This window comes from Chanodichthys erythropterus, chromosome 21 (assembly GCF_024489055.1).
Source record: "Chanodichthys erythropterus isolate Z2021 chromosome 21, ASM2448905v1, whole genome shotgun sequence".
Taxonomy (NCBI): Eukaryota; Metazoa; Chordata; class Actinopteri; order Cypriniformes; family Xenocyprididae; genus Chanodichthys; species Chanodichthys erythropterus.
The window spans coordinates 21,716,104-21,730,945 of NC_090241.1; the positions used below are offsets into that span (position 1 = coordinate 21,716,104).

Below are 14,842 nucleotides of genomic sequence, written 5' to 3' on the forward strand. Positions count from 1 at the left end.
CGCATTTGTCCTCAGAGTTAAAGGGATAGTTCACCCAAAAATGAAAATTTGATGTTTATCTGCTTACCCCCAGTGCATCCAAGATGTAGATGACTTTTTTTCTTCAGTCGAACGCAAATTATGATTTTTAACTGCAACCGCTGCCGTTTGTCAGTCAAATAATAGCAGTGATTGGGAACTTGAACAATAAGAGTCGAAAAAACTTCCATAGACAAATCAAAATTAAAACCTGCGGCTCATGACGACACATTGATGTCCTAAGAGACGAAACGATCGGTTTGTGCGAGAAACCGAACAGTATTTATATATTTTTTTACCTCTAATACACCACTATGTCCAACTTCGTTCAGCTTCCGGCTAGTGAGGTCTGATCGCGCTCTGACAACGGAAGTGATGTCTCGCGCTCATTGAAGTATATGGGCGAGGCATCACTTCCGTCTTCAGAACGCGTTTTTTGACCTCACTAACAGGAAGCTGAACGAAGTTGGACATAGTGGTGTATTAGAGGTAAAAATTATATAAATAATGTTCGGTTTCTTGCACAAACCGATCGGTTCGTCTCTTAGGACATTAATGTGTCGTCACGAGCCGCAGGTTTTAATTTTGATTTGTCTAAGCAAGTTTTATTTACTGTTATAGTTGAAGTTCCCATCCACTGCTATTATTTGACTGACAGAGGGCAGCGGTTGCAGTTAAAAATCATAATTTGCATTCGACTGAAGAAAAAAAGTCACCTACATCTTGGATGCACTGGGGGTAAGCAGGTAAACATCAAATTTTCATTTTTGGGTGAACTATCCCTTTAAGGTGTCACCGGTGGGGTTGCAGGATTCAAACGCATGACGAAGGAGATATCTTCAAAAACATTTAATAGAGTAATCTGAACAAAGAACAGGGAAAATCACCAAACAAAGACAAAGGACAGACAAAAACTGAAGGCTTAAATACACAGCAAACATAATTTAATAAGACACACCTGAAATGAAGACACTAATCAGTAACCAAGGAGACAAACAGGCAGGCACACAAGGAGAACTGAAACAATTAAACTCATATATGAACAGAACAGGGAAACAGATCAAAAACCAACTCAAAACCAACTCAGGTGGATCTGGGATAGGTGAATTGTTTTTGGAAACATGTTGCAAACTTCTACAGCAAACACTGACCAAGTATTTCAATGTTGAGCAGCAAACATTCAACTGCGGAATGTAGAGAACAATGTGATTGCTAGTGGGATGAGTTAAGAACCTATCTGCCTGTGACATCTATAGTTTCATGATGAACTGTTCATGATGTGAATAATTAGCATATATATATACAGGGCTTGACATTAACTTTTTTGCTCACCAGCCACTGTGGCTAGTGGTTTTCCAAAGTTACTAGCCACTCAGCATTTTCACTGGCCACAATTTTAATGTTGGTAAATTACATTTTATATGATTAAAGTTGACTTTGTTATGCTTAAATTACTTTGTTTTGAGTCATTTTACTTGATTTAGAAGATTTAAAACCCTTTCAAACTTTTAAATGCAGATTAACCACCCAAATCAAGACTACATTGTATATCAGCTGGTATAGCCTACATGTGGGCAAGAGCTGGACAATACGAGCACGGGCTAATATGACAAATTTGATAAGTTATTTGTGTTAGGCTAGATAAAAGAACAAAGAAGCAAATTACAAAAACAATAGTAAATTAAAAATAATCTTTTTTCAGAGACAGTAGGTGTATTTAACATATAGCCTAGCCTACATTTATTTAACTTCTTTTGTTGTTTGATTAACATTAATGACAGACAGGTAACGTTAGGCCTATTTAATTGGACTGCTGAATGCATGGACGTAACTGACGCATATTCAGTTATTACCCACCTGTTTACGTCCACTTAAGCCATAACCCACTGTATTCACGCGAGATACTCCACTCGATGGACATTTCGACATCTGTGTGCACGTGTATTTGACTATTCAGGCGCGAAGAGAACTGATCGCGCGCGCGACAGAGAGAGAAAGAGAGAGCGCTTCTGTTGTGTGTCATTCAGCGCAATTCCGCCTGTTCCTCCTTCAATAACTGCACGTAACGAATTGTGTGATTGGATTGTAATTTTGTGCTACGACGATCTTCGACGATCATTTGGCTGTAAACTGAAATTATATTCAACCCGCCAAAGTAGCTAGTGGGAGTGGCTGTCTTTCCCGCCACAGCTGAAATCTACCCGCATTTGGCGGGTTGGCGGGCGTTAATGTCAAGCCCTGTATATATATATATATATATATATATATATATATATATATATATATATATATATATATATATATATATATATATATATATATATATATATATATATATATATATAATATATATAATATATATATATATATATATATATATATATATATATATATATATATATATATATATATATATATATATATATATATATATATATATATATATATATATATATATATATATATATATATATATATATATATATATATATATATATATATATATATATATATATATATATATATATATATATATATATATATATATATATATATATATATATAGCCATGACATTCCCATATCATTTCTTCTTCCAGTGAAAGCTTGAATAACGTAATGCCTTTTATTGTACATCACAATTTCTCTGAGCACAGCAAAGGTCACTGATTTTGCTGATCATAAGCTGAGATACCTAACGGACATCAAACACTTCCTCCATTAATGTGCATGAAGAATAACTCCACAGATGAAGGAAGATGAAAGTCAAGAGACTAATAAAAGGAGCTCATGCGTCAGTTTGTTGCACAATTCTCAATAAATGCTGACATCTTCTAACAGAAAAGTGCTGATTTTATGGTAATAGCACTCAGTGCATGTTTGAACTGTTAACAAAGTGAGAGATTTGAGAAGGTTTTATGGGTGGCACATTCCACATATATTCCGGTTCTGCAAATGAGTTTAAATTGACAATGAGGAGAACAGATCAAGGACGTCAATGGAAGAGATGTTTTCTTTTGCGCTAGTATGTGGCCTGCTCATGAAGCCTCCACAGCACTGGATATTTTTTTGGATGCTTTCCTTATTTACCATCTCTATTCAAGTTCACCAGATCTAATAATCATCAGGTTCTCCATAACACAAACAGCTTAAAGGGATAGTTCACCCAAAAAAGAAAATTCTGTCATCATTTACTCCCCCTCAAGTTGGATCCAGTGAAATCTGTTTGCTTCTCTTTAAGTAAAGATTTGTTCAGAAGCCTGGGCCAAGCTCCACTACAAGACATCGATACAGTTGTTGAGGTAACTGCCTATCTGCAATTTAAAACCTAATTTAAACTTAACTAAATAATAAACTCTGAGATGTTTGTTGTCTTGTACGGGAAACAACATCTTAACTGTGTCCGGGTCCACCAAATCTCATGCAAAACATAATCTGGATCCTTCATATAATTTCTGATATGCTGTTTGCCCATTGTACATCCTTACAGTCATATTAAATGTATTGTTAGTGTTAAACTCTCTGTTCTTTTGGACATGCCTTTAAAGGGATAGTTCACCCAAAAATGAAAATTTGATGTTTATCTGCTTACCCTCAGTGCATCCAAGATGTAGGTGACTTTTTTTCTTCAGTCGAACGCAAATTATGATTTTTAACTGCAACCGCTGCTGTCTGTCAGTCAAATAATAGCAGTAGATGGGAACTTCAACTATAACAGTAAATAAAACTTGCTTAGACAAATCAAAATTAAAACCTGCGGCTCGTGACGACCCATTAATGTCCTAAGACACGAAACGATCGGTTTGTGCGAGAAACCGAACATTATATTTACCTCTAATACACCACTATGTCCAACTTCGTTCAGCTTCCTGTAAGTGAGGTAAAAAAACGCGTTCTGAAGACGGAAGTGATGTCTCGCCCATATACTTCAATGAGCGCGAGACATCACTTCCGTTGTCAGAGCGCGATCAGACCTCACTAGCCGGAAGCTGAACGGAGTTCAGTGGTGACATAGTGGTTTATTAGAGGTAAAAAATGATATAAATACTGTTCGGTTTCTCGCACAAACCGATCGTTTCGTGTCTTAGGACATCAATGTGCCGTCACGAGCCGCAGGGTTTAATTTGGATTTGTCTATGGAAGTTTTTTTGACTCTTATTGTTCAAGTTCCCAATCACTGCTATTATTTGACTGACAGACGGCAGCGGTTGCAGTTAAAAATCATAATTTGAGTTCGACTGAAGAAAAAAAGTCATCTACATCTTGGATGCCCTGGGGGTAAGCATATAAAACATCAAATTTTCATTTTTGGGTGAACTATCCCTTTAACATTAGTTGACATTTTACACATAAAATTTTTTTGTGTAAACATTCCCTTTCTTTAATGTAATTTAACTTTCAGTATATTTTCTCTCAGTTTAATCAATGAAATTTGCACCACTTGTGAGCCCAATAGGATACTGGTAAGTATATGATCAATGCAATAAAGACCATTGATAGTGACCATTCACAGAAGTTATTGTGGGTTGGGTAACCAAGACTGGAAGGATGTTAACTTCAGTATTAATTAATCAATTAATCAACAAATTATTCAAATCACCATGTAACTATACATCCTTATTTTCAAAATACAATGTATAAGTTCAGATGTTTAACTTTCCTATTATCTTTTTCTCTCTCCTTTGAATGGGAACTAAATGGGAATTTAGGGTACAATGAGGTCAATCAACCAATCAATCAATCAATCAATCAATCAAACTGACTGGTTGGTTGATTGATTGATCAACCTTAACCCCCAACCAACCAACCAACCAGTCAGTCAGTCAGTCAGTCAGTCAGTCAGTCTGTCTGTCTATTGAAATTTAGAAATGTCCTTTTCCTTAAAAAAAAATGATATTTTCCTATATTTCACCATTTTTTTGAATGTCACTACCCTGGATTTTATGGAATCTTCAGATGAATGAGAATATTTTTTTCTTCATGACTTTCACATTTTGGCTCCTAAACTCTGGGAAAGCCTTCCTGATAATGTTTGGGGCTCAGGTGCACTCTCCCACTCCATTTAGCCAAGCATTCACATATTGCATCTCATGACTTTGCATTCTAGTTACTTAAGATCAAATGTGCATGACGTTCTATATCTTGAAATGTTATGATAATCAGGTATGCTAATTATTTTCCCATTTGCTTTCTGTTTTTCGGGATTCTAACTAGAGATTACGCCAGCTCCAGTATGGATCCAGACTCTTATGAAGATTTCAGATGACGAAACACCTGTGAAGAGATGATGCCAACTCCTGCGAGGACTTCAGATGACACCAACTCCGAATCAACATGCACCACTGCCAAATTTTCTATATATTATAATTATAATTGTAATCATTATGATTACAACTTGTAATAATTGTTTTAATGAGCTCATTGTTTTCTGCATAAATGATGTTAGCTAACTACATGATTTGAATTATTTTAGAATTTCTTTTAGAATTTATTTAGACATTTCTGACATATGGACATTACTTGGACATAGTCACCTCTGAATAACAGATTACTTTAAATTGTAGAAACGTGCATTTTTTGTAAAGCTGCTTTTCATAATATGTATTGTGAAAAGCGCTATATAAATAAATGTGAATTGAATTTAATTGAATTGACTGAGATGTGTTTGTTGTTTTGCTATATATAGAGAGTAAAGAACAAAAGAGTGAGAGTGGGAGAGAGATTTTCCTTTTCGTCTATGAAAAAGTCTGAAAATTGCATCTGGCCATTTGTCAGAGAACTGAGTATTTATCACACAGCACAATGAGTGTTTACCACATAACTATTGGTCAGTATGTTTAAATAAGGTTTCCTTTGAGGACAGCTGTGGTGGGAATGAATGTTTATCTGCTTATCTGTCCTTAAAACTAATTCTATCTCTCACTTTTTCTCTCAGCATGACAAGGCAGCTGGAAGCAATGGGGGTCTGCTGTCCAGCTAAGAAAATGTTTTCCCTAGCTGGATAAAGACATCAAATACATATGCAAATTGTTATTTCCCTCAGGGACAGCCAAAGAAACACAGATGCTCAATTGTGACTAAGTTGACTTTCGATAGTCCCATCAGTTCATTAAATATGCATAATGATCAGTCAAACAAGACAATTTCAGTTTCACAATGAAATTTAAAAAGGCTAAATGAGGGTAATGAAAAGACCTGGGAACTAAGAAAGAAATATAATTTGGGTATGGGGAAAAACAATAGGGACTATCAATAAGAATAAAACTCTGAGAAGCATGCATAATTTATCACAATGTGAGCTCACATAATTAACTGACCAATTACTGAGATGAGGTGAAGGACTAATCTTTCATCTTTCTTGTTCCACCTCAAATTACAATAAATAAATAAATAAAAACTCCCACCAGGGCTTTTGTTATAAATTTGTGCTCTCATTGGTTTACTCCTCATATCGTTCATGAATTTTAAATTTGATCCAGACCTTGCAGTGCATCAACTTTTCGCTGTAAACCCGAATAACTTGGCAAAACTAAAAAAAATAAATAAAAAAAAATAAAAAAATGAGGTAATCAGTTACATCAAAATGTTTAAGTTAAGAAGTTCAAAGTTTATGTATAAGCAGAACTGGCAGATTATTATTTTGTAATCATACATTTTAATTGCTCTTAACAAATTTAACTTAAAATTATCATGTAATCTCAACTTAAATATTTCAGTAACAAAAACTTGGCTAGCTTTAATTAGCTAATTCAGTAAATGCTAACTTGCTCATTGGTAACACAATGCTTTGATAGCATTAGCATAGCATAGCAACTGGTGAATGAGTACGGCAATATGGAAGCAAAACAAACAGCAAAACATTAATCACGACTAAATCTCCCACTTAACATTAAATTTGCACACACACAAAACTTTACACTTAACTTTAGCATTTACTCTCTCTTTTGAATGTCATGGCAAAGCATGCTGGGAAAAAGAAATCCTAGCCCAGTTTCTATTAAATTTAAGTTTGTCTAAATTAAAAGAAACAAGTTCATAAAACTTAAAACAATGAAACAATTCAGATTACTTAAAATGTGTCAGTTTTGTGAACTCAAAAGAAAAAGAAAGTTCTAAATACTCATAAAAGTTAATTTTATTGAACTAATTTGTTTAATTTAAGTTAACTCTACTCAAACAAATTGAATATTTTGAGCATTAGGGTTACACAAAAAGCCTCTGCTCTTTTGACCTGGAAGTATCAGTATACAGTAAAATTGCAAAAATGTAAATATTTACAGAACAAATTTAAAAATTTTACAATTTAAAACTGTAATTTGTTTAGGCTAGTACAGTTTCGGAAACTTATGTTAACCAATTAACAGGTTTTTATTGTCACACATTTTTTTATCTTCCACTGCTTGAAGGAAATCCCACAATAAATTGTTATGGCTTTGCAGTAATATGATATTTTATTTAATTAAATTATATATATATATATATATATATATATATATATATATATATATATATATATATATATATAGTCATGTCATGCTAACAAATGGAAAAGTTATTTTTATCCAAAATATCATACTTTTACATATTCTTCAGTTATTGAAAAACTGTTTACTTGAAAAACTGATTTAATTAGAACAAAATAGTTAACAAGACCTTTGCCTCAAAATATATTTGTAATATTATCGATTCTCATTTGATAGATAAATATATTGCATTTAAGAAAAAAACAAAACAAAATAAAACAAAAACAAATATTAAAGATTAGAATATAAAGAATTAGCACATAATGAATTTTGTGTTGCTGCACGCGATATCCTCACGGATCGGCCAAATTTCCACGTGCATATTCAAAAAGTGCTGCGATGAGTTTTTATGCCATCTAGTGGTTAGAGGAGAATAAATTCAAATGTGCATCTTTCATATTTGTTCCAATCAACCATTCAGATTTAAAGGACACGTTTATGTTATGTCAAGTTTAGGTTTACAACCAAGGTTAAGTGCTTCTTCATCAGTGTTAATCACCTATCATTTCCTTCTGATTTTATCATGGGAAGGGTTAGGTTTAGGGGAGTGGATATCGTTAGGATTCAATTTTCGATGGGATGTTGTTCCAGAATGAACAAAATATGTTTACCCAGGAACGCGTCTAACTCAGCAAAATCTAATAAATGACCTGTAGAAAATCAATAAATTGCATAAATGTCTAGGGCAGAGGTTCTGGAGTATCACCAGCCCTGATCTATCATACCGAATTCAACTCATGAACTCTGCAACTGCAAAACCTGAAACGGGAGTGCCAGATAATACAGATATACAAAATGTGCAGGGTTGGTGGTACTCCAGGACAGGTTTGAGAACCACTGGTCAAGGAAAATATATTTAACAACAGGCTATAATTAATAATATTTTACTCAGTTTAACTGTATTTGAGGAATTCATAATTTTAACTGGAGCTAGGCTACCTGCTGTGAGGTAACAGTTGGTCTATTCTCTCGAGACCAGTTTGGCTGGTATTTGGTTAAAAACCTTTTGTTTTCTCTCAAACAGTTGTAATAAAAACCACTGGAAATCAAAGATTATCTAATGAGTTTAGTCACTAGCAGTTTAGCAAGCTGGCGAACTCATTTTTAGCGTAAAGGGGAGGCGCACTATGCCTTCATTTCACCACGCGCGCCACTCTCCTGCCCAGTGTGTGCTGGGAAGTCACAGCGACAGGTTGTTTACGGGCTGTTATGAGGGAGAGACACATGATTCAATTACAATTATTGCGAGCTTTATAAGACATGTAGGACTGAGCGTTTGAGCTGAACGACAGCGCACAGTATGGTTGGAGACATCGAGACTTCTGGAAAACATCCAGAGATCTAGCAGAGGCTTCTGCGTTATTTGGTTAGACAGTAACAAACTTCATTCTTTCCCATTATACCGGAGTCCTAATTATGTTTCCCTTCAGAACTTGGTCAACCATTAGACTGGTCGCGGTTTTACTGAGTTTGGGGATTCATCAGAGCATCTGGAAAGCAGTAAGTTATCCATGTGAGATCCTGTGCTTTGTACATTTAGCCTGTACCAAATATTGTAATATTGTTACCGTGCGCAGTATACATTGTGCTTTTTAAATTGAGATTCCAGAGTTCCAAAATCTTGGTGTTCTGTGCAGTGGTCGTGATTTTCTCATCTTTGATTATAGACTTGCTTTTGAAATCAAGTAGTCAGAGCAATTTGATTATCCCTTTTACACTGTGGCCAGTTCTGTTTTGGGCTAGAATAGAAAGAAAAAAAACTTCTAAATGTCAGAAATGAAATGATAGATGTTAAGAGTTTTTTTTTTTTTTTTTTTATGTCCCTGACAATAAAATACATTTGGCTTGTAGTTGCATAACATGTCCATGGGCTTTTTAATTAATAATAATGTATATAAAGTAAATAAAAATGTAAATAATAATGTTTTAAGTTTTTCACCATCTTTTAATCACCTTTTGTTTGACAAATTAATTTTAAAAGTACAAATATTCATAATTAATATAAGCTCTTAAATGCTGTGTGCATAACTGCAAGATAATTAAAACATACTGTTTTAATAACATGTCGACTTTCCTAAAGTATTTCATGGCAAATTTTAGCATTTGCCTCAAGATCCAGGTGAGATTTCCTTGAGAGATATTTGCATATTTATTTTTGAAGACACCACTTAGTGTATGCTGTTTGAATGACAGGTCACATTAAAAGTGTTTTATAATGGCCCTGACATTAAAGTTTATTGACATTTGCCTCCAGATTCATATGAGATTTTATTTTGAGAGAGATTGACTTATTTTAAAAGACATGGCACTGCACCACTGAATTAGACATAGTACATTGTATGCTGTTTGAGTTGCATGTTATAAAAGTTAAAAGTTTATAACACCTGATTTTTTAATACCCAATATTTCCTTGAGAAAGAATAAATATAAATAGATATACACAAAAGATAAATTTATTTTAAACGGCATCATACTGAGCTAATGATGTAGATGAAGTGTAATCCATGCTGTTTGATTGCCACTATTTTCTCTTGGGATCAGTCCAGTGCTATATTTAATGTGCTGATGTGTCACAGATGTTGATTTGATTAGCTGTACTGACCTGAGATCCTGGTCTCCTTTTAATGATGTTTTGATGACCATTTCCAGTACAGGAACATTGACATATTTTAACTCAAGTGGCTAAATCAGGTTCCCATCATGAAAATTAAGCACGCAATTTATGCGACTTATTGGCCTTCTAAAAAAAAGTCCAAGGTGGATTACTATTTCAATTTCTGAGGAGCACAGGCCACAAAGAAGAGTGCAAATCAATGTTGTAATTAAATGTAGTTGTTGTTTGGTACTCCCTCTAATGATATGGCTTTCCTTCCCTGAATGGATATTCATTTCCTATAATAATGATTCCATGTGTTCATGAGCCTCTTCCTGGGGGCCACTGGATGCTATTTGACTGATAACAGGATCCTTATCGGTCAGTTATTTTTCTTTCTTCATTTATCCTCTCAACATGTTTAACATTTCTGATCTGGTCACCTGAGCAGGTTAGTGCAGAGGTTAGAGTGATTGAAGACAACATGTGTCTATTTACCTAAGATATTTAGATATGCAGCCATAAAGACAGCGAGAACAAAAAGGGATTTTTAGCTTATTGCAGAATTTTTGGGCCAATAATATACACTTTATCAGTGCAAAAGAAATGTAAATTTGTGGGGAGACACATGGAGGTGACCTTAAGCAGCCTTTATCGGCAGATGTGCTGTAATTGGTTTTGGCAAGATAGGAGACTTGACTTTTTGGGGACCTTTAGTGCCACATGGATGCAATCAAAAGTCCCAAGTAGTTTAATTTAAGTGTTTTATTGCCCAGGTGTGTCACCATCTTATTTTAATGATTCAGATTCTGCTTATCAATTCAGGTTCTTATCAGTTCCTAATTTCGAATCCAATAAGGTTAAAAAACAAAACAAATAATAATAATAAAAAAACAAACAAAAAAAACAAAACGAAGATATCATTCACATTTATTATGAGTCTTATTGCAAAACATTTCATTATTGCTGAATACCATGATCAAAAATCAACAGGCTAAAGAACACTTACAATTTTGCATATGGTTTAAAAATACCATAGCAAAAACTAGAATAACCATTATAAATTTCAAGCAATATTAAAGACAAGTAAACACTCAGTAATTAAAAATGAACAAAGTAACAATCGCACAAATAAATACAACTGAACAAAGATACGATTGAAATAGTGTTTTAAAGCCATCGAATTGAAAATTGAATTTAACTCAGCATAGTTGAATAACAAGAGTTCAGTACATGAAAATTACATACAGTGAGTCTCAAACTCCATTGTTTCCTCCTTCTTATATAAATCTCATTTGTTTAAAAGACCTCCGAAGAACAGGCGAATCTCAACATAACACCGACTGTTACGTAACAGTCAGGATCATTAATATGTACGCCCCCAATATTTGCATATGCCAGCCCATGATCGAAGCATTACACAGGGCAGCCAGTATTAACGTCTGGATCTATGCACAGCTGAATCATCAGACTAGGTAAGCAAGCAAGGACAACAGCGAAAAATGGCAGATGGAGCAATAATAACTGACATGATCCATGATATTTTTAGTGATATTTGTAAATTGTCTTTCTAAATGTTGCTAATATACTGTTAAATGTGGTTAAAGTTACCATCGTTTCTTACTGTATTCACGGAGACAAGAGCCGTTGCTATTTTCATTATTAAACACTTGCAGCCTGGATAATGCATAAACACAACTTCATTCTTTATAAATCTCTCCAACAGTGTAGCATTAGCCGTTAGCCACGGAACACTATCAAACTCATTCAGAATCAAATGTAAACATCCAAATAAATACCATATGTACGCGATTAGACATGCTGCATGACGAACACTTTGTAAAGATCCATTTTGAGGGTTATATTAGCTGTGTGAACTTTTTGAATACTTGAAACTGTGTGAATACTTTATGCAATGTATATAGAGTCGAGAGCTCGAGGGCGGAGAGCGTGAGCAATTAAAGGGGCTGCAGCCTGAATCGGCGCATTTCTAATTATGCCTCAAAATAGGCAGTTAAAAAAATTAATTAAAAAAAAATCTATGGGGTATTTTCAGCTGCAACTTCACAGACACATTCAGGGGACACCTTAGACTTATATTACATATTGTAAAAAACGTTCGATGGCACCTTTAAGGTATTCAGGTACAGAAACTGTGATCAAATGTAAAATAACACTGCACTTTATAAAGTATACATTACGTATATATTTACAAAAGTTATTCAGACAAAATCAGCAAGTGAATTTTCTCTTTTCCTTTGTTTGTTTAATGCTATTATAGAGACGGCAACATGAATATTAGGCTGCTGTCACTTTAAGAGCTGCATGGATCCAATATACTGTTGCATGTTTTCTTTTTTCAACTGTTTACGTTCACTTAAGAACTAACCGACTGTGTTTATGAGGATATTTTGACATTTTTGTGTGTATTTGTCTGTTCCAGTGCAAAAAGACACGGAAGAGAACTCAGATCAATATCTTAGGAGGATCGCGCTCTGCTACTTATACCGAAATTAATACAAATACCTGTGTACTGTTTTGTTTTTGGCTTGAATTTAAATATTCACATTCTTCATCTTATCATTTGCAGGGAAGAGAAGGTATTTTATAGGGCTGAACCAGAATATTCAATTATTTGAATATTCGTTTGGTAGGTTGGTATTCGATTTTCAAATTCGAATACTCGTTTTCTTTTGTTGTTCTTTTTGCACCCCTGGCATCCCCCTCGCGAAACAGCTCTCATTCGCGCTTTAATATGTTTACACTATAAAATCTGGTGAAATACTGTATTGTATTTTTTTTTTTAAATTTTATAGCCTAGCCATTTTTAATATGATGGACAGTTTTAAGGAATCCAACATTTTTTTACTTGCATATATTTTCTTCTTAGCCTACTGTGTGTTCCCTGCAACAAAATGTTTTAGTCTTTTTACGCGTTATTATCAATCTAAATGAATCTACTGCGAAATATAGGAGCTTGTTAAAACTCAAACGTGAGATTTTACTGGGACGGTGTGTTCTTTATTTATTACAGTTCGTTATTTTTAGTTTATTTCGTTTATTTAAATAGCCTATCCGTTACTGTGTCAGTAATTACTGTGCTGCTCATTTCTGATTTGGGAGCGATTTGTTTGTCAGAAAAATGTTAGGCTACCTTTTTAAAAGTATTGCTCTTGTCTTAACAGACCTGTGTTTTATATCACTAGTGCATGATTCCTTGTGTAGAGATTCCTGCTGTAACGCGTTGTGTACGAAGCAAATAGGGATAGCTCACTTAGATTGAGTTATTGATACCAGACAGTCTTCACGGAGGAGATTGACATTTCACAATTGATACTTTATTCCCCATGAAACTCGTGTAAACGTCCTTCGCAAATGTTATGCCGTCCATTACTTAATAAAGAAAATAACACTTACACACTATTTTTGTAAAAATATATTTATTTCAACAAATGACAGCTTGTCATTTCCTAGAAGCTTGTGAACAGTTTTGCAGTGACTGCAAGCAAGTTATGCTATAATTCATAAGCTAAGTGAGAGTCATACTCGCAAGGTAATGTTAACTATTAAACCAAACAAAATACAAAACACTCAGCAATGTGATTATTTTATTGAGTGATAGGCAGCGGGTATAATCAGTGACATTAATAGATTTGCTACTCACACAGCATCTTCTTTCCTGCTTTCCTTGGTGTTTTTACTTGTACAAAAGGCCAAAAAAAAGCATTAGATTGTCCAGTTTTCTCCCTGAACGATGATGTGAGTTACTATGGGAATTCTCGATGTAGCGGGAATGACTTACAATGAACTACAACAGAAAGTCAAAATCCTGCCCTAAACTCACTAGCAGAAAGATGGTGCAGTCCAATATGGCGTCTAAACAAGACAGTTACCCAGAACTCAACACGTGACATCAGCTTCATGTTCTTTATACACTAGAGGCAGCTTTATGTGCACATGCTTTGGATGTGTGAGCAGTACAGAAAACAGTGTAGTCTTCTTGCGCTTCAATGTTTAAAATCACATTTAAGGGTTAGTTCACCCAAAAATGAAATTTCTGTCATTAATTACCCTCATGTCATTCCACACCAGTAAGACCTTCTTTCATCTTCGGAACACAAATCAACACAAATTTCATTCAAGGTCCAGAAAGGTATTAAAGCGATGAGAAGCGATGAGAATACATTTTGTGCGCAAAAACAAAACAACGACTTTAACGACTTTATTCAACAATTTCTTCTCTGCCCTGTCAGACTCCTGCGCAGTTGACGCAGTGAATGCAGTTCAGTGTTTACGGCCGAACACTGGCTCAGTATTGGCCAGCTCCTGCGTCATCACACACATGCATTCTGACATAGAACCTGGAAGCGCTGCAACAAAAATAGCATTGTTTTTACTACTTTTCTGAACCTTGAATGTGGTAATTTCATTGCTTTCTATTGAGAATAAAAAATAACTTTAAAAAAAATCTTAATTTGTGTTCTGAAGATGAACGAAGGTCTTATGGGTTTGGAACGACATGAGGTTGAGTACTTAATGACAGAACTTTAATTTTTGGGTGAACTAACCCTTTAAAATCACCTTTTCTGTGCATGCACTTTGGATGTACACTGCGTTCCAAATTATTATGCAAGTGACATATCAGTAAGATTTCAGTACAATAAACATTCAGATTTTAGTTTTTCTAAGAAAATGTTTGTTTATTTATCC

General features: G+C 34.4%; 1 protein-coding gene across 1 annotated transcript in view; it reads left to right on the plus strand.

Moving 5' to 3' along the window:
* The first annotated feature begins 8,730 nt into the window (after positions 1-8,730).
* The window catches only part of ghrhrb (growth hormone releasing hormone receptor b), a 52,276-nt gene continuing 46,164 nt past the window's right edge, over positions 8,731-14,842 (plus strand). Inside the window, exon 1 of the mRNA XM_067374140.1 lies at positions 8,731-9,039. Within this exon, the coding sequence (XP_067230241.1) occupies positions 8,956-9,039 (84 nt within the window). The 5' untranslated portion in view covers positions 8,731-8,955. The remainder of the gene's footprint in view (positions 9,040-14,842) is intronic.